At 41.4% G+C, this 21,433-nt stretch overlaps 1 protein-coding gene across 8 annotated transcripts in view; it reads right to left on the bottom strand.

Moving 5' to 3' along the window:
• LOC122543360 (LIM domain and actin-binding protein 1-like) overlaps positions 1 to 21,433 on the bottom strand; it is a 143,091-nt gene that overhangs the window by 51,596 nt on the left and 70,062 nt on the right. For all 8 annotated transcript variants that reach the window (XM_043681981.1, XM_043681980.1, XM_043681978.1 and 5 more), the window contains 3 exons: positions 18,883 to 19,018; positions 15,911 to 15,956; positions 8,325 to 8,807 (listed from right to left, as the gene is read on the bottom strand). In XM_043681981.1, coding sequence (XP_043537916.1) covers positions 8,325 to 8,807; positions 15,911 to 15,956; positions 18,883 to 19,001 — 648 coding nt within the window. In that variant the 5' untranslated portion in view covers positions 19,002 to 19,018. Of the gene's footprint in view, positions 1 to 8,324; positions 8,808 to 15,910; positions 15,957 to 18,882; positions 19,019 to 21,433 lie in introns of those variants that run through there.

Genomic DNA, 21,433 nt, shown 5'->3' with positions numbered 1-21,433 from the left:
AAATCAATGAGAACAAATTTCATAGTGACATAAAAGGGAAAGTAGGGAGTTAGAAGTCAAGTTGGCCTATGAAGGACTGAAAGTGGAGATATTGAAAATGGTAATTAGATTAGATTAGATTCCCTACAGTGTGGAAACAGGCCCTTTCGGCCCAACGAGTCCACACTGACCCTCCAAAGAGTAACCCAGCCAGACCCATTTCCCTCGGACTAATGCACCTAACACTATGGGCAATTTAGCATAGCCCATTCACTTGGCCTGCACATCTTTGGACTGTGGGAGGAAACCCATGCAGACATGAGGAGGATGTGCAAACTCCACACAGACAGTCGCCAGAGGCTGGAATTGAAACTGGGACCCTGGCAATGTGAAGCAACAGCACTAACCACTGAGCCACTGTATTGAATAATTTCTTCACTTCAGGTGTTTACAGTACAAAGATGAGGATAGGTTAGCAGAAGTTCTGCAGAAATTAATAGTGGATCAGGGACAGGGACAGAATAAAATTAAATGGAAGTGAAACATTGATAACAAAGGAAACTATTGGAACTAAAGAGAGTGACAAATCCCCAGGACCTGATAGTTTCCAAAGGGTCAGAGGGAGTCAGTATCATGAGGCACTGGCTTATTCCACAGGAGTCATCTTTGAGTTGGTCCAACAGTTGGTTTTTAATGGCAAAGCAGACTCCACGGAATCAGCTCTCTTCTTCAGCCTTGCCTTTTCAGAAAAAGGTGTAGCCACCACCTTGCTCTATGAACGGTCTCTCCCAATTTGTGTTAACGACTTGGATAACAGCATAAAAAGTCATATATCCATGTTTATGGAGGACAAAATTAGGCAGCATTGTATACTGTAGACGATGGCATAAAATTACAAAGGGATGCTCATTGATGAGGTAAATGGACAAAACTACAGCACATGGAGTTCGATGTAAGTGAGAGGTTATACCTTTTTGGCCAAAACAAAAAAAGGGACAGATTAGGATACTTTCTAGATGAAATGAAGTTAAATACAGTGGATGGCCAAATAGATTTGGGGGTTCAGGTGCCCGGATCTTTAAAAGGTCACAAACAAGTGCAGAAAATAATCAAGGCAGCTAATGGACAGCTGGCCTTCATATCTATGCTGCAGCTCTCCAGAACCCCATTTAAACCCACTTGAAGTACTGAGAGGAAATCTGGGCACCATATCTCAGGAAAGATATAGTGGACTTGGAGAGAGTACAACATAGGTGGACTTCACAGCTTAAGTTATGAGACCAGTTTTCTCTAGAATTTAGAATATTATGGGGTGATCTGATCAAAGTCTTCAAGATATTAATAGGAAAAGATAGGGCAGATAAAGAGAAACTCTTTCCACTGGTTGGGATTCTAGAACGATAGGGCATAGTCTGAGAATAAGAGCCAGACCATTCAGGACAGAGGTTAGAAAACACTTCTACACATAAAAGGGTAGGATGTTTGGAACTCTTCTACAAATGGCAGTGGATGCTACGTCATTAATTTTAAATCAGAGATAATACTTCTGCTTAACAAAAATGTATCTAAGGGATATGCACCAAAGGCAGGTGTATAGAGTTGGGCCATGATCTCATTGAATGAGATAAGAGGCTCAAATGGACTGAATGGCCTACTCCTATTGTTATGTTCCTAAAAGATAAAAGGTACAAACCCAGTTCCACTGAAAAGTTTGGAAAGGTTGCTGTTGCTCTATCCAGAAGAACAAAGTTATATATATTTTAAAAAATGAGCAAGTAGAAAGAGGAATAAGAAAGGAATAAACATGCAAAGGCAAATCATGTGTTTGAGATGAATGGATTGAAAGAGCCCAGTGTTTCATTATATGACAGCATCTATCATGTGAATCATTTGACTTTTCAAAAAAAAAAACACTTTCTCCTTTCAGTATGTTTCAATGTGGTTCACCACTCAGATCAGTTGGAGATTTACACTCTTTCACATCTTTAGTTTCAATGTCAGAGATTAGTTTTGCTTCCAAGTCTCTTAAGGAAATATTGTTTCTGTAGATCAGGGGACATGCAGATGATTTGCCTACAGGCTAACATGCGAAATAGCTTGGCAAAGCAGTCCAAGGCAAGTCTCAAAGTGAGGGAAGAGAGGTTGAGTGATCAAACAATAAACACTTGTATTTAAAAGCATGATTTGGAGATGCCGGTGTTGGACTGGGGTGTGCAAAGTTAAAAATCACACAACACCAGGTTATAGTTCAACAGGTTTAATTGGAAGCACACTAGCTTTCAGAGCGACGCACCTTCATCAGGTGATAGTGGAGGGCTCAATCCTAACAATTTATAGCAAAGATTTACAGTGTGATGTAACTGAAATTATACATGATCCCAGGACACCCAGAAGTGCTTATACCTAATTAAATACATTTTGAAATGTAGTGAAGGTTTTATCATAAGAAATGCACCAACCGATTTGGGCAAAGCAAGGTCCCACAAACTTGTATTGTGTAGATAAGTGTCTCGCCTCCGATTAGCAGCTCACTTCTGAATGTGTGGACCCAGAAGCAAGCCAAGAACAGCTGTTCTGTGCATTTTGTTTGCTGACTTGTGTGTGTCCTCTCCTTTGTGCAATCTGATAAATTGATGTCATTATCCTTCAATTCCTAATACATATGGTTCTCAGATTAGTTAGCTCAAAAGACCAGGTCTGATGCCCATGTTCATCTTAGGTTTAAAGGGAAATGGGCCAAATGGAACTAGTTTAGTTTAGGAAACTTGGTCAGCATGGACAAGTTGGGCCAAAGGGCCTGTTCTGTGCTGCATATCTCTATTATTTGGTGAGAGAAATGAGAGGACAAAGATGCTGTGGCTGTCAGTTGCTCCATACAGTTCCGAGATAGAGAAAAAGAAGCTCCCGACGCTGTCTGCCTTCGCTTCATTCACAGATAAACAGTTGCTCATCCCGGATTGCCTCCTTGATTGGCAAGTCTTGCTCAGGTATGTCAGATGGGCTTTTAAGAGTCAGCCCCATGACTACAGGTCTAGATCACACGTAGGCCAAATCAGGCAAGAGTTGAAAAAAACCAACAAATCAATGATGAAGGACGCTATTGAACCAGATGGGTTGTTGCTATAAATCGCTGATGGCTTTCACGGTCAGCATATTTCCTTTGTTTGCAGAGAATGGGTCTCTCTACGATTATATAGGAAGGATGCAAAAAAGATTTAACGCGACTGAGACCAGGTTTGATTATAAGGAGAGGCTGGGACTTTTTTCCTCGAGAACATTGGGAGGCTGGGAGGTGACCTTACAGTGGTTTATAAAGTCACAAGGGGCATAGATAAGGTGAATAGCCAAGGTCTTTTCCCCAGGGTAGGGGATTAGAGGGCATAGGTTTAAGGAGAGGGGAAATATTTAAAAAGGGATCTGAGGGGTAACTTCTTCACACAGGAAGGCAGTGCATGTATAGAATGAGCTGCCAGAGGAAGTGGTAGAGGCATGCGCAATTGCAACATTTAAAACACATTTGGACAACTACATAGATAGGAAACATTTAGAGAGATATGGGCCAAATGCAGGCAAACAGGACTAGTTCAGTTTAGGCAACCTCGTCAACATGGAGGAGTTGGACCGAAGAGCGGTATTTGGTGAAAGAAATGAGAGAACAAAACAAGGGTTTCACCACGCCCAGAGAAGTTAACCAGTGCAGTCTGTTGCTGTTCTGATCTTTTCAAAAATTCAGAGATTGAGACTGGAGAGCTTTTCCTGAACTGCAAAACAGCATTATACTTTTAAAAGTATAGAGTAACAAATGGAAAATATTCCAAAATCCAACCTCAAGTTGTCACTTTAAAATGGTAAACTAAATCCACTTAGTGCCAATCTTATTTTTCATTAGTTCTTACTTACTGTATCCAAGTAAAGATGGACAGCATGGAAGCAGACCCTTCAGTCCAACTCGCCCATGCCAACCAGATATCCCAACCTAATCTAGTCCCATTTTCCAGCACTTGGCCTATACCCCTCTGAACCCTTCCTATTCATATACCCATCCAGATGCCTTTTAAGTGTTGTGACTGTACCAGTCTCCACTACTTCCTCTGGCAGTTCATTCCATACACTCATCACCCTCTGCGTGAAAAAGTTCCCCCTTGGGTCCCTTTCCCCTCTCACCCTAACCCTATGCCCCCTACTACTGGACTCCCCCACCCCAGGGAAAAGGCCTTGTCTATTAACCCTATCCATGCCCCTCATGATTTTATAAACCTCTATAAGGTCACCGCTCAGCCTCCAATGCTCCAAGTAAAATAACACCAGCCTATTCAGCCTCCCGATAGTTCAAAACCTCCAACCCTGGCAACATTCTTTGAAATCATTTCTGAACCCTTTCACATTTCACAACATCCTGCCTATACAAGGGAGACCAGAATTGCACACAATATTCCAAAAGTGCCCTAACCAATGTCCTGTACAGCCGCAGCATGACCTCCCAACACCTGACTTCGATGCACTGACCAATAAAGGAAAGCATACCAAACTCCTTCATTATCCTACCTACCTGCGACTCCACTTTCAAGGAGCTATGAACCTGCATTCCAAGGTCTTTTTGTTCAGCTACACTCCCCAGGACCTTACCATTAAGATGTACAAGTCCTGCCCTGATTTGCCTTTCCAAAATGCAGCACCTCACATTTATCTAAATTAAATTCCAACTGCCACTCGAGCCCATTGGCCCATTTGATCAAGATCCCACTGTACTGAGATAACCTTCTTCGCTGTACACGACACCTCCAATTTTGATGTCATCTGCAAACATACTATAAGTCCTATATTCACATCCAAATCATTTATATAAATGACTAAAATAGTGGACCCAGCACTGACCCTTGAGGCACACCACTGGTAACAGGCCTTGGCACAAAAGGTAAAATCAAACCTAGGGTCTTGCAGGAGATAAGTCAGAGAGATATCCAGCATGGACCTGCTTCATTTGGTCCAGCAGCTTCTACAACACTACTGCTAAAAACCAAACCACCATCACCACCCTTCTACCTTCAAGCCAATTCTGTAACCAAATGGCTAGTTCTCCCTGTATTCCAGGAGATCTAACCTTGCTAACCAGTCTCCCATAGGGAACCTTGTCGAATGCCTTACTGAAGTCCAGACAGATCACATCCACCACTCTGCCCTCAATCATCTTCGTTACTTCTTCAAAAGAAAACTCAATCAAGGATGTTGCCTGATATGGAAGAAGGTCTTACAAGGAAAGACTGTGGGAACTGAGGCTGTTTTCATTGGAGAGAAGGTTGCGAGGTGACTTAATTGAGAAGTATCTATAATCCTCTGATTATCATATAAGGTGGACAGTGAGAGCCTTTTTCCTCAGATGGAAAAGGCTAAAACGAGGGTACATAGCTTTAAATTGAGGGGTGATTCATTTAGGATAGCTATCCGGGATAGTTTCTTTACTCAGAGAATAGTAGGGGCATGGAACAGGCTGCCTGCAATAGTAGTAGACTCGCTGACATTAAGGGCATTTAAATGGGCATTGGACATACATATGGATAATAATGGAATGGCGTAGGTTAGATGGGCATCAAATTAATATCACAGGTCGGTGCAACAGCGAGGGCTGAAGGGCCTGTACTGTGCTGTTAAGTTCTATGTTCAAGTTAGAGAGATATGATTTCCCACACAAAGCCATGTTGACTATCCCTAATCAGTCCTTGCCTTTCCAAATACACGTACATCCTGTCCCTCAGGATTCCCTCCAACAACTTGCCCACCACCAAAGTCAGGCTCACCAGTCTATAGTTCCCTGGCTTGTCCTTACCACCCTTCTTAAATAGTGGCACCACGTTTGCCAACCTCCAGTCTTCCAGCATCTCACCTGTGACTATCTCAGCAAAAGGCTCAGCAATCACTTCCTTAGCTTCCCACAGAGTTCTAGGGTATATCTGATCAAGTCCTGGGGATTGTGATGAAGCTGCTCATGTTTTTTTTCCTGGGGGGGGGGGGGGGGGGGAGAAAGAAAAGAGATGAGGGGAGAAAGAGAGGAAAAAGAGTTGTAAAAGACAGAAATGCCAAAAATTCTAAAGTTGAAAGGTTTTAGCTAACACATACTGTCTCAGGCAACAGGCTTTCAGAATTTTGAAAAAAAAACTTGTATAAGGATAGGAGAGTAGCCAGTTCTCCCAGCTCAGCAGTTCCCTAGTTTGGTTTGGTTTTTAGCAGTAGTGTTGTAGAAGCTGCTGGACCAAATGAAGCAGGTCCATGCTGGATATCTCTCTGACTTATCTCCTGCAAGACCCTAGGTTTGATTTTACCTTTTGTGCCAAGGGGTGTTTATGGGAATTGTTGCAAGTATTGGGAACAGCATCATTAATTTCGGATAATCTGTTGGGTTTTCAGAAAAGTCATTCGGTATTGTGTTTTCTTTTGTTTGTGTTTCATTCAGTAATCTTGTAAATAAATGGCTTTGTTTAAAACAAAGTGGTTTGACCAGCTACATCCCTCCTGGAATATCCATGTTACACCTACTTAAGACAACTAGCAAAGTTAGGGTCCGGGCTACTTTCTTGAAATGTTTTGAGGGGGGGTCTTGCCTGGTCCATACAGGATTTATTAATCTGTGTGTTTTAAGACATCCAGCACCACCTCCTCTGTAATATGGAGGTTTTCAAGAGGTCATCTATTTCCCCATGTTCTGTACCTTCCATGTCCTTCTCCACAGTAAACACGGATGCAAAATACTCGTTTAGTATCTCCCCCTTCTCCTGAAATTATGACTCTGACTCTACAGATACACTTGTTAAAAGGGACAGACAATAAATACTGGCCAGATTCTGGATTAGAGTGGTGCTGGAAAAGCACAGCAGTTCGCTGTATTCCTGATGAAGGGCTTTTGCCCAAAACGTCTATTTTCCTGCTCCTCGGATGCTGCCTGAACTGCTATGCTTTTCCAGCACCACTAATCCAGAATCTGGTTTCCAGCATCTGCAGTCATTGTTTTTACCTAATAAATACTGGCCAGCCAGCGACGCTCACACCCTATAGATGAATTTTAAAAAGTAGTCTTATTGCGTTTCCTGCTCCTCCCATGGGCAACTTTGTAAAAAGACATTGCCTGCAAATATATGTAGACAACATTTCAAATACCCCAGATCCAAACAGCTCAGGGTCTAGCAACCGTGCTCCATTTGTGCCTATATTTCACATTCATTTATTAATTAATTTCATGGGCTGGAGGTGGAAATGGACACGTTAGATAAATCTTAAATGGTAGCTAAAATAGTAAGTGGTAGCTAAATCCAAAAGTTAGGTCACCAAAGTCAGCTACTATTTAGTGGCAATGGAAATTTAAAATTTTATACATTACAACAGTGAATACACTTCTCAAAAGTATTCAATTGGTAGCAGAGCACTCTGGGGCATTATACAAGTACCAGTCTTCATTTTCTTTCACACAGCTAACAAAACTCAGCATTAGAGTAAAAATGACAATTAGCTTGAAAAATTAAATCATGCTTTGAAGAACAGAAAGTTGTAATTTTCAGTTGATGTCAATTCAGTGAATTTCAGCTGGGTTGTAGTTGAGGGAGGGAAAATGACTCCAAATACATAGGAGCAATATCACCTATCAAGAACATGACTGAGGAAAGGAGATGGGAGAGCACATGTATGAGAAAGCGAGGGCAAATGCAAAAAGGGACAGCTTCTGCTTAAACCCGCAATCCAGAAAACTTTAGAAAAGGAATCTAAATAAGGTGCCAGTTCATTCTGCTATTTCTGTCCTGCAGGCACCAGTGCACCATGGGGGAGAGAATCACCAAAGGAGCTCAATCTCTCTTCACCCTGCATTTATACAGATCCACTCTCAACTAGCACATTCTGGATTATCTTCATTGTCCCTGCCTATAAACAATATCAATTGTACACCAATTCAACTAACATGGCAGAGGATTTATCCTGGTACTCCAGTAGCGTGTATTTCTGGTGTTTTGCTCAAGCAAAATTATCTTGTACCAGATTTCTGATGCTCAGATTTTAAGTGAGCACTTCCAGGCAATGTGATGTTGTGCTGTTTTAAACAAAACAAAGCAGTCTAGACTCGCTGTGCAAGGCTCTTCTTTAGTTCTTGAAAAAAAGAAAAGCATCAAATGATATAGCTGTTCACTTGAAAAAGTCCTTCAAAATTTAAAAATTAAAACACTGAAAACAAAATTCTAAATTCTGAGCCACAAGTTCCCCATGCAATTAGTTTACTCTAAGACATCAAACTTAAGCTCAGAGTAAAATCAACTAAGCCTAAAGGAAGCCTGTATTGAAACAAATGACTTGGGGGAAACACTTACCTTTGCTGGGATTTCATGGTGTCTGTGCTTAAGCGGAATATGTGCATCCCCCTTCTCAAACATCATTTTCAAGCTGTTCAGTGGGACATTAAACTTCTCAATTTTAGGGGAGATTGTCAAATCTTGTGCTGTTCCATTCTCCACTTCGTTCCCCTCCTTAGAAAGCATTTTTTCCATCTTTAACTCAGCCTGGCCTTCACACTCTGTACCAGGATAAGGAAATCTGCTCAAGACCCCTGGGCTCCTGGGAGACTTGACTCTTGTGGTAGTCTCCAAATTCTGATCCGACTCACTTAGAGGCACAAAGCTGGAGTCTGCTTTTGGGCTGACAGCAGCAATCTGAGCCCGGGAATCTGCACGATTAATTCTGACAGGCGACTTTGGAGGCACTGGTTGTGCTGTGGAACTTTCTGGAATTTCCCACTTCTTTTTCAAGATGCTCAATGTCCCTTTCCTCAGGGTCGGGGGAAGATTTTCAGTGTTCTGCAAGAAGACAGAATTTGAAACCCATTACAGAGAAGGAATGGCCACAGCACAGATTGAAAGTTTTGTTGTTGCTTTGCAAACAGGAAACAGTGCGCGCATACACACACAAAACATACGTGTCACCAGTGCTTTGAGTTACTTAGGCAGCTGCAACCATTTAGTGTTACAACTTGTACAGGCATTTCTCCCCTCAGGGCATAGCAGAAAGCCAGGAAACCAAAGCAGGAAATGATAAAACAGCAGAGAAATTCCTTATAAGGAAAAAGGAAGAACAATGAAGGGAATTGTTAAGGATTTTACTTATAAAATTAAATGAGTACCCAAAAAAAAAAAGTTTTACTCTGCAATCCAAGACAAAAAAAAGAAATTCCAGGGCAATTCAGTAGTACTGGGATGACCCAGTTTCAAATTTCCAGCAAATTGAGGTTTCAAATTTGCCATTTTGACTTGAGGAGAGCAATGACTATAATGCTCCTCCAACTTTATACTCATACTTTGAACTGTTCTTCAAATACCGAGCAACAAAGTGCAGCCAATGTATCCAGCAGCAGTTCACAAGATCTGCATATGCACAGAACAAAGTTGTCTCTGTTGCTGCTGGACAAGTTGCTGACTTTAGGTTTACGAATGCAGTCAACAGTGGGTTAACAACCCGAGCAGAAAGTTTTGCTCATTGACTAAATCTTTTAGCCAACACTGGAAACCCAGGTTCCTTACAATGGGAGGTTACCTTTTTAATAAAAAACACAAATGTTTTTATAGTGGATTTACCACACTAGGAAGGAGCCACTTATTGCTCATCTGTAGCTACTTTGAGAAGTTAGTGGTGGTCTGTATTTTTACATTAAAGAATCAAGCACAAAACGGTGTTAAACTGAGATCACATCAAGGTCAGACACAGCAGAGGGGTATTTGCCCCCCCTTCCCTGAAAGGGGAAGGTCAAACTTGCATTTAAATAGCACCTTTTACAAACACAGGATATTCCAAAGCATTTTACATTCTGGATTAGTGGTGCTGGAAGAGCACAGCAGTTCAGGCAGCATCCGAAGTGCAGTAAAATTGACGTTTTGGGCAAAAGCCCCCTTTTACAAAGCATTTTACAGCCAATGCAAAATGAAGGTGTGACAAATACTGTAATGTAGGGAAAGCAGCAGGCTAGTTGTACACAACAGTTCTACAAGCAGCACTGTGATTTTGTGTTTTTTTAAAAAAAGCAATTAATGTTGGCCAAAAGGATAAATATTGTTCAGGACACTGGGGAGAATGTCCCAGCTTCCTTTGAAGCACAACGAAAGGACCTTTTGATATCCACAGTCTCAGTTTCACCATCAGTGCAAAAGACAGTACTGAATTGGGAATGCTAGCTTGGCTTACTGGCTCAGGACTCTGGAGCGGAATTTGAACCTGTACGCTCCTGACTTCAAGGCCATGTCTCTGATAATTATTTCTTTATCGTGCATGATCTATTCACTTAAGTGCGTGGGCTGGTAAATGGTTTTGTACAACCATGCAGTGAGTGAGTAACTTGTGCTTGACTTGTGAGAGAACAATAATTACTCAGTGGCTTAGATGGAACTTTGCTCAGAGGATGGTAAAATGAACAGTGGGAGTTTTCATGACAATCAACCATGAGCAGAGTAGAGATAGGGCATCCGTCTATCAAGAGCTGATGGGAAAATTTCCCCACCCCTAGCAAGTAGTGGTATGAACTATGGGAACTACCATCAATAATTCCCCCCACCCAGCCCAGAGTAACAGAAGCCAAAGAGGTCACAAGGCCCCTACATCCATAAATCATGAAGAACGTAGATTAGATTAGATTACTTACAGTGTGGAAACAGGCCCTTCAGCCCAACAAGTCCACACTGAACCGCCGAAGCGTAACCCACCCAGACCCATTCTCCTACATTTACCCCTTCACCTAACACTACGGGCAATTCAGCATGGCCAATTCACCTAACCTGCACATTTTTGGACTGTGGGAGGAAACCAGAGCACCCAGAGGAAACCCACGCAGACACGGGGAGAATGTGCAAACTCCACACAGTCAGTCGCCTGAGGCGGGAATTGAACCCGGGTCTCTGGCGCTGTGAGACAGCAGTGCTAACCACTGTGCCACCGTGCCGCCCATCAACATACTTTATCATTATCCTGTCTTTGTCTTTAAAAGTGAAGGCATATCACTACAGCAAGGCTGGACAAAGCAGAATCACTACGAACGTTCTAAAAAGGAATTCTAAAACTACTCATTACTTGAAGGTAATTTGGCAAGGGAGCAGGACTAATCACACCATTCTTTCAAAGAGCTTGCATAAGCACAATGGGCTGCACGGCCCTGTTAATTTCTGTGAAATGGTACAGTGGCTTAAATTTAAAATTGAGCATCCTTAATGGCAGAGTAACACTATCAATGGTATAGAGTTACATCACATAAATACAGTTGGCAATTTCAGTCCTCAACATATTCACAACAGCCAATTTCAATCAAAGCAACCCATTGATCTCAGGCTAGACTGGGGTTATCAGATGGGAATCTAGAGCGACAGCAGCCATTTAGTAACTCCTGCTGCAACATAAGCACAAAGGAGGAATCAAGTTTCTTAATAAGGCCTTCCACAGTAAAAGTTGTTAATAATCTAGTCTGCTGAATCATAGACCACTTGGGACAGAGTACCAAAGGGTACAAGTTCTAGATTAGAGTGGTGCTGGAAAAGCACAGCCGTTCAGGCAGCATCCGAGGAGCAGGAAAATCCACGTTTCGGGCAAAAGGGCTGATGAAGGGCTTTTGCCCAAAACATTGATTTTCCTGCTCCTTGGATGCTGACTGAACTGCTGCGCTTTTCCAGCACCACACTAATCTAGAATCTGGTTTCCAGCATCTGAGTCATTGGCTGTACCCTTTGGTAAAAACAGTGTCATTGAAACCACACCCCAACGAAGGTTAAGGGCAGGCACTGGGATCATTAAAAGGGATGGGAAGAAAGAGGAAGGGAAGAAGGAAAATACTGTGGCAACATCAAGTAATTCAATTATTTTTGCTTTCTACAATGTCTCAAATATGGTGGCTGATTTTGATCCATCCTAGCATTACAAAACAAATACACCAAGCTCTACAACAATTTTTCAAGCAGGTCAGCATCCACTGTCAAAAATAAGCTACTTTTGCAGCATACACTGTGTGTATATTTCCCCCCCCCCAAGGCTTTTCCTTTAGCTTTTCGAATTTCATAGCCAATCCAAGCTGTACCAACAAACAGAGACTTGACAGCATTGCACAAGAGTTATCTGTAGCTGAATAGTTCAAACGACGAATTCAACCTGGCACAATCCCAGAAACATCCTGTAGATGTAAACTTTGGCAGTTAGTTATGCTTTATACTTAGTTACTCATTTCCTGTCATCACATCTTTCACAATGGACATATCGTGAGCACAGTGGCAACATAGCAGGCTTCAACCAGCAAAGCTTGCTGATTGAGCAACATTGGTCAAGTGAAAGAGTTAAGGCTACTGACATAAGTAGTTAATCAGGGCCCTCTTGCAGCACAGTGGTGGTGTCCCTACCCCTGGATCTGCAAGCCTGGGTTCAAGTCCCACCTGTTCCAGAGGTATGTGATAACATCTCTGAACAGGTTGATTAGAAAAATAGATAAAATAGCAATAAAGTTAATGACATCATCAGTATGGTGGGTATGATACCTGTGTGGAAGGGGTTGGGCAATGGATCGGACACACTAATTTTTCCTATTAACTTCCCCCATTTCAATCTGCACAACAGAATCTAGATGGCAAATTGGGTGGGCATCATAACTGATTACAACTTTGCCTTAATTCACTTTCCAGCAGAGTAAGATAAACATTGGGAATTTAGAAACGGAAAAAGAAGAGAGGGGCAAACATTGATTCAGCATGAAAAGAAAGGCACAAGACCATACCTGGCAAATGCATGTTAATAACAGAAGTAGGCCATTAAGGCCCTTGAACTTGTTCTGCCAGTCAATTAGATTATGGCTAGCTTGTATCTTTATGCCCATCCACTTGTTTTGACTCCTTGGTGGGCCAATATCCATACATTTTAGGGAAAAAAAAAAGGTTCAAAAGTAGATGCAAGAGTGCAAAAATCCTTGTCAAAATACTAAACTTTACGAAAACAATTTAGGTTCTTTCGACTGGTTGCTCTTGATGCTTTCCAATACTCTAAAGGTAAACTTAGAATTGAACATTAGTAATAACTGTGCCTGTTTGCAATTCATCAACACCAGGTGCTTATGCTCCTTTCATTTTCCCACAGTTTGAAAGAGAGGGGAAAAAAAAAGGCCAGACAGACAAAGCCTGGGGGAATTAAAAGGGATCACTGGATAAACTCAGCTTGAGGTCCACCTCACAAATTTAACTCTTCAAAAACTAAGTGACCACTTAACCCTGTGAATGGTTACCCAATAACATTCGGCATTTAATACAAGCCCTGGATTTAAAAAAAACAATCCTTACTTACCAGAAACAAAGATTCCTAAGTGTATGTATTTTATAGTGGCAAGGGCTCCATGGGATAAAGGGAAGTTTGTGCCAAGAAAGAGCATAACTGACCTCAACTGGGATCATCATGTTACAATTCTCAAACACAAAAGAATTAAGAACTTTTGTTGCAACTTAACCATGTAATTTCCCCAAGATACAATAATTTCTTATTGTTTCTCTTATTTTAAGATATTTTTATGGTCTAAACAGATACAAGACTATTAAATTTTCCATCTGCCAATTTCTTCTTCCCCTAAAATGTTGAAAAAAGTTGTGATCCTTCCTGTCTCCAGTCCCGCATTGTCTAAGCAGCACAACCAAACTGGACTCATCTTTATCAAGCAAGCAAAAACAAAAAGTCATACCAACAAGGGTCACTGAAGAGCCAGCAGAAATACTGGTCAACTTTCTCTGGTCTATTTTAGTATGGTTGTGATCAATTGTCACACTTCTACTACCAATTAACTCAGCACTGCAACCAAATCTGGGACACAGCTGATTCAAATGCCTTAGCTACTACTGATCTAATTTAGTAACCTAATGTTTGGAAGCTAGAAATTAACTACTTATCCACACTGGGAGGGAAGAGGTTATCATTTCAAAAATTCCAGAAAGAAAAATTCCAATCTTAACTAGGTTCTAAATTAACAACGGTATGGAGAAGCCAGTGTTGGACTGGGGTTCCAAATCACACAACACCAGATTATAGTCCAAAAGGTTTATTTGGAAGCACTAGCTTTCAGTGTCCACCTGGTGAAGGAGCAGCACTCAAAGCTAGTGCTTCCAAATAAACCTGTTGCACTACAACCTGGTGTTGTGATTTTTAACACAACTATAATGTTATTTGCAAAAAGTCGAAGATTTAGATCCTGCAGACTACTTCAACAAATTCAATTGTATCAACTAGTACAAATGAATCTTTGCAGGAGCTCTGTGCCAGTAGATTTATAAAAAGGAAGAAGTTATATACCAGTTCAACTCCTCTGCATTAGATGCTGGTGGCAAAATAGGTTTCGTCACTGATAGCCCATTTTGGCTTGGTTTTCTGTACTTGTGGATCAATTATATTTATGATGATTTAGGGGATTTTAGGGAAAATGATGGCCTTGATGATATTATCACTAGAGTACTACACCAGAGATCCTGGTAATGCTCTGGGGACAAATCCGGCCATGGCAGATGGTATAAATTGAATTCAAAAACTCTCTGGAATTAGGATGCCAATAATAACCAATGAAACCATTGTCAGGAAAAACTCATCTGGTTCACTAATATTCTTTAGGGAAGGAAACTACCGTCCTTACCTGGTCTGGCCGACATGTCACAAAATCCCTAATGTGCAAAAAAGCCATTTGGCCCATCGAGTCCACACTGATCAGCATCCCACCGAGATCCAGACCCCCAACCTATCCCTGCCACCCTACATTTCCAATGCACATCTCTGGACACTATGGGGCAATTTAGCATGGCTAATCCACCCAACCTGCACATCTTTGGACAGAAAGAAACCAAAGTACCCACAGAACGTACCAACTCCACACAGGCAGACAGTCACCAGAGGGTGAAATTGAACCCAGGTCCCTGGCACTGGGGCAGCAGTGCTAACCACTGAACCACTATGCCACCCATAAAGTGCTCACCCACACTGCGATTCATCTAACATACTAACAGCATATGGTAGCAGTCAGATTCAAACCCATGCCTCTAGAGACTGGAGCCTAAATGCCACACCTTAGACTGCTCGGCTACACTCAAGACAAATTATTATCCCAGGGCAGGATTCAATCCTGGTTCCCCAGAACATGATCTGGGTCTCCGATTAACAATCCAGTGAAAATACCACTAGGCCATCACCTCATTTGACACTTAACTGCCCACTGGGCAATTAGGAGTGGGTAACAAATGCTGGCTTGGATGGTGATGCCCACATCCCGTGAATGAGTTTTTAAAAAGTATTTTTAAAAAAAGGAGACTCTGCAGGCATTTCAATCCTTTGATTTGTTGGGGAGGAACAACTTTGGAGATGCAGATGAGGTAGAGAATAAGAACCACAATAACTGCACAATGATGCCAACGAACAAAAGTGCAACACTCAGTTCCTGCTGGCATTTCACAGGAACAAGTGAAACATCTTCCAACAGCTGTACAAGCTTCATTCACTTTTTCACCATGACTTCAGGTTTGTTAACCAAGTTTTAAAAATTCAAACCCATATTTCTGACCTTCTATAGTACAACCCAACTAACAAATACAGTGAATGAATTATCTTGAGTCAACGCAAAGCTATTCTACTGACCAGTCTGTAGATGCTCTTGAGAAAATCAATTCAAAGAGATGTGTATATCAAGCACAAATCCTACCAGAACAGGTGGAAAGGTTATGAGAATGAGACTACTATGGTATAGTAATCGGAGAATAACCACTTACTGATCATGTACATGAGTGCAAAAAACCTCAAAATTCTGAAAGCATATGATTATTTTTAGCTAGCAAGTTTTCACTGAGTAATTCCAGCTCAATATACATTCTCTGCACATGCAAAGCAGAAATAAATCACAACCAATCTGAAAAGGTGCACCTACCCCCTTCTTTCGTTCACTGCTTGCTTCCTCTGCTGCTTTCTGATACCTGAGGGCAAAGAGACTGGGATTAATAGGAATCAAATCATGGAAGACTTTTGGCACAGAATGCTGAATGCCTCATTAGACCATTCACTAAATGAAATGGGATTTGATCTGTAAACTGTACAAATCTGACACAGACAGACATTGTTATTGAGCAAACAGACACACTACAATGCTTCAGAATCTCTTCCCTCATGTTTATTGACAACTATTTTCAATACAACTGAAAAAGAATGAAGATAGGAGTGCAAAGGCAGCACAAGAGTGTAGCGTAGAGAAAGGAGATGAACTCTAAAATCCTGGTCTAAGGCTTTCAATGCGGGATTTCTACAACAGGATTTTGGTTTGCCTGGACTTGAGTGGAGAAAATAAAATTTAAGTTCCAGCTGCTAGTTACCAATATGGGTACAAATCTGAAACCAAGACAACAAGTAGGAACCAGTCCAAGCTTGGTAAATAATGTCAGGTTTCCTGACATTAGCTGTCCAATCCCCTCTTGACAAAAGAATTTGGCTGAGGAACTTGCCGTTTAAAATATGCATCCTCCAGCTCCCTCTTTGTCGAATGTTGGATTGGATGGAAGCGTGGAGTTCCAATAACAGTTCTAAAACAGTTGTTAGAAGCAAACAAAATCCCACTTCTCCCTCCGCACATTAATCAGATGTCACCAATCTGAGTTATCACAAGGGACACCACCAGTAAGCTACTTGGTGAAAACTACATGAGGCACTAGCATGCCTGTGCACAAATCGAATCAGTATCCTACAGCTCAAAAACATTCCCAGAAGATGCAAACAAGGTTTGGAAGGCTAAACCTTTATGAAGTGTACTCAGTATTTTTCACAATTCAACCCTAAAAAAAGTTTGAAATGTTATATCTTCAACAAATTACATGAATTTCTAAAATTAATAACAAAAAAAGGTGAAGCACAAAAATTTCATATATATGCATTCTTATGCTCAACTGGCTCCAAAATAATATGAACATCTGATCAAGCAGGAAACTACATGCATGCTGGTCAGCAACCCAAGCTTGATCAGCTATCTTCCAAGTGAAGTCACCAGGAAGATGCCAAGTTTGAAGCTGGGTCTGTGCTTATCTCGAACGAGAACTGGGGGAAAATAAGGGGTAATTATTGATCAAGGTCCCACAACCTATCTAGATGTCTCATGGAGAAAAGATAAATCTCACATTAGGCAAAATAGTCTAATAGTCAGCCAACATATTTGATTAGTGGTAAACCATGAATGACAAACACTTAAGGTACTAAATGGTCAATTGTTGTAAGGGAGGCAGAATCTTCAGGATTAAAAGGGGATGGAGAAAAACAAAACTGACAGATAAGATTAAAAACAAGATGGGTGGGAATTGCCATGGCCAATGGTTTTAGAAACCAAAGTGTTGCAGAATCACAGAAGTGCTACGGTGCAAAAGGAGGCCATTTGGCCTATCATGCCTGCACAGGTTCTATTGTATAGTGCCAACCTCCTGCCTTTTCCTCATATGACTGCACACATACCTCCTATGTTCACATCTAAATCATTTATATAAAAATAATGAAAAGCAGTGGACACAGCACCGATCCTTGTGGAACACCACTGGTCACAGGCCTCTAGTCTGAAAGGCAACTCTCCAGGCCTGTGACCAGTGGAGTGCCACAATGATCGGTGCTGTGTCCACTACCTTTCGTCATTTATATAAATGATTTGGACGTGAGCAAAGGAGATATTGTTAGGAAGTTTGCAGATGACACTAAAATTGGAGGTGTAGTGGACAGCGAAGAAGGTTACTGCATAGTACAACGGGATCTTGATCAGATGGGTGAATGGGTTGAGGAGCGGCAGATGGAGTTTAATTTAGATAAATGTGAGGTACTACATTTTGGAAAGGCAAATCAGGGCAGGACTTGTACATTTAATAGTAAGGTCCTGAGGAGTGTTGCTGAACAAAGACACCTTGGAGTGCAGGTTCATTGTTCCTTGAAAGTGGAGTCACAGGTAGACAGGTGAATGAAGGTGGCATTTGGTATGTTTTCCTTTTACTGGTCAGAGCATCAAGTGTAGGAATTGGGAGGTCATGTTGTGGCTGTACAGGACATTTGGTTAGGCCACTTTTGGAATATTATGTGCAATGCTGGTCTCCCCTGTATGGGAAGGATGTTGCGAAACTTGAAAGGGCTCAGAAAAGGATGCTGGAAATGTGTTGCTGGAAAAGCGCAGCAGGTCAGGCAGCATCCAGGGAACAGGAGAATCGACGTTTCGGGCATAAGCCCTTCCCCGAAACGTCGATTCTCCTGTTCCCTGGATGCTGCCTGACCTGCTGCGCTTTTCCAGCAACACATTTCCAGCTCTGATCTCCAGCATCTGCAGACCTCACTTTCTCCTCAGAAAAGGATGCTGCCAGGGTTGGAGGGTTTGAGCTATAGAGAGGGGCTGAGTAGGCTGGGGCTGTTTTCTCTGGAGCATCAGAGGCTGAGGGGTGACCCGAGAGGTTGAAAAAGCATGAGAGGCATGGATAGGATAAATAAACAAGGCAGTTTCCTTGTTGGGAGGGGGAGGGGGGGGTGTCAAACACGAGAGGGTATAGGTTTAGAGTGAGAGGGGAAAACTTTAAATGTCATCTCACTGAAGAATGCAGAGAATGGCTTACTTCCAATACCATCTCAAACTATGCATGTGGATGGCAACTTAGTGCAAAATTCGAGGTGCAGACAAATAACCATGTGGACCAGAGTTTAGAGCTTTCAGCCATTTGCGATTTGGGAAAACAGCATCCTTCACTTTAAGCCTATAGGCTCAGGTCTGTATTAACAAATACAGATTCCTAAGAGGGTCAAATGGCAAAACATCACATGGCACACAAGCAGAAAGGGACAGCCAACCTTCGTCGACCTAGAAAGCTATTTATCGTCCCTATTTAATGTACTTACTTAGAAAAACGTTCCCTCAGAGCCGCTGTTCCCCTTTTATTAACGATAGACAGCTCTTTGGCAGTAATCCGCAGGGACTGAGATGTCCATTGCCCTCTGGTAAATGATGATCGCTCCATGTCCTCTATAGGTTTGCCTGCACATAAAAAAGGAGAGTGTGTAATGTAGTAAATAACACTGAAAAGGATGTTAACTCCAACCCCGCCTCCCCCACCCACCCCCCCAACCACACCAGCTCCACTTTATCTCTCAGACCCCCACATTCCTAATGAAAGGCTTCTGTCCGAAACGTCAAGTCTCCTGCTCCTTGGATACTGCCTGACCTGTTGTGCTTTTCCAGCACCACACTGATATTAATACAGGTACACAATCCTTTATCATAAATCTTTGGGGCCAGATGTTTTTCAGAATTTGGAATTTTTTGAATTTCAGAATAACTCTATTTCACTATGAAAATGTCATTTAAAAATACCTAACAGCAGACGCACGTGAGAATAGTACGAGTGCTGAGACACAATTGACGCCTGCCAGTGCTGGGCCACACCACATCGGAGTGATGTGGTTCGAATGTGTGTGCATGTATAGAGTTGGGGTCACCTGCCCTCACGCCAAAAGAACGCTCCACACTCCACGAAAAGATTTTGGATTTCGGATAAAGGATTGTGCACCTGTATTGCTACACAAACACAATGACAGTATTAAAGAATTTTTTAAAAACTCAACTGGTACATGCAAAGTGATGATACCTACAGCTTGTTTCTGTATAGTACAATATTCCAAGATACTTAATCAAACCAGTGAGACAGTGAGAGACAGGCCCCTGTTAATCCAAATGGTTCAGCAAAACTCCAAGCATTTACCCAACAAACACAGCCCCCTACTTTTGATATGAAACTAACATTTTACTGGAATTCACTGAAGAACAAATGTACTTTTTAAGCTATTTTAGACCATTGACCCATTAACTAAATTTCTTCAGCTTTCCACATTACTTTGGCTGTGTTTCTTTAAATTCCTTCAGTTTCTTCCTGATAGAAAAGGTGAAAGCAGCAGTATACTATGAAAAAATTTTTTTTTCACTTTCTCAATGCAAAGGGAAATGCACTTTTCCATTCTCAAACCAAATCCTCATTTCTAGTATTATGATTCCACTAATGTTATTACTAGCCAAGTCAGATCCCACACTGAAAATTTGGCTTTGTTGCAAAAAAAATGTTTTAAAACAGTGGTGGTCTTTCACTGAAGTACAAGCACACAATGCTTTGAATTTGGTTTCAACAATAAAACAGGTGTATTTTGTAATAAAAACAGAATAAACCAAACTATTTATACAAATTAAAAACTTTCACAACATAGTAAAATACAATCCCATAAATCCAAAAAGCACAGTATTCACAAAGAGAAATTCCCTTCCGAATCTCATCTACAGGGATTAATTTAATCATAGCTTCAATTTTCAAGAACCTGACAGCCTCTTCATTGAGCCTTCACACAACTGAGCTTACACTTTCTCAGCTTCAAATGCCCATTCAGGAATTTAACCCCTTCACTTCTGCTGTGGAACTTTTAAACTAACCTTCTTATACAAAGGTAACCTCTTTGTTAATGGTCCTAAACTTCCTCTCTTTCTTAGGAGTAACAGTTTTGCAGATCCATCTTTAGCCAAGATCTCTGCAAACAGAAACCAAAAAGGGCTTTCTTCAAGCTACTGGCGTTTCCGCCCCGCCAAGCCAAAAAAACATTTCCAGATCCCTCTATCTGACCTGATGCACAGCTGTTTATCCTGTTCACTTGTAAAACTCACTCAAAGAAAGCAAAAACACACTCTTGGATTTAAGGTAATGTGTGTTATTGAGTCACGTGTTATCTTTTTGGTGGCTTTTCTCTTTTTACCTCCCAAAGAAAACCCTTATCCTTGACAATATATTTGTCCTCAGAGTTCATATGATTGCAAACTTGAAATTTTTTTGAAACAAAAATTGCGACTTGTTTGGGTCAAATTACACGACAGCTGTGTTGGCGAGCTGATATTCAGATCCTTTATACATGGCAGTAGACTGAAAGCCAGTTTTTAACAGCGGTCTAAGTCTACTGTCAGGATAAACTGCCCAGATCCAGATTTGCTAAAATCTCCAGAAGTCAGTACAAATAATGGTTTCCTGGACACCAACTTAATTATATTTGGCACTAGGTAATAATACTCATTTAATAAACCGTTGCAGGCATGATAGACTAAATGATCTCTTTCTGTGCTGTAACATTTCTGCAACTCTGTGAAGTGTCAGTGTGAAATCATATTTAGTGATGAAATTTCAGGCAAGAATTGATTTCTTACCACCTGTAAAATAACATTGCAGTTATGTTCTAATCAACATGTTCAGAGCTGTCATGGCACACATGGATCAGGTGGGACTTGAACCACAATACTGCATACTGATTTAATTTCATTCTAAGTTTACAGTTCAGAGGCTGTTTGCTGCTGAGTTTGCAGGCAAATGTGCAGAGGGAGAGAGAAAAAAAAGAGAGGAAAGAGCGAGAGAGCGCGAGAGCG

The sequence above is a fragment of the Chiloscyllium plagiosum genome, chromosome 43 (assembly GCF_004010195.1).
Source record: "Chiloscyllium plagiosum isolate BGI_BamShark_2017 chromosome 43, ASM401019v2, whole genome shotgun sequence".
NCBI classification, from domain to species: Eukaryota; Metazoa; Chordata; class Chondrichthyes; order Orectolobiformes; family Hemiscylliidae; genus Chiloscyllium; species Chiloscyllium plagiosum.
Note: the sequence above shows the minus strand (reverse complement) of the source record. Positions and strands in the feature narration are given on the sequence as shown.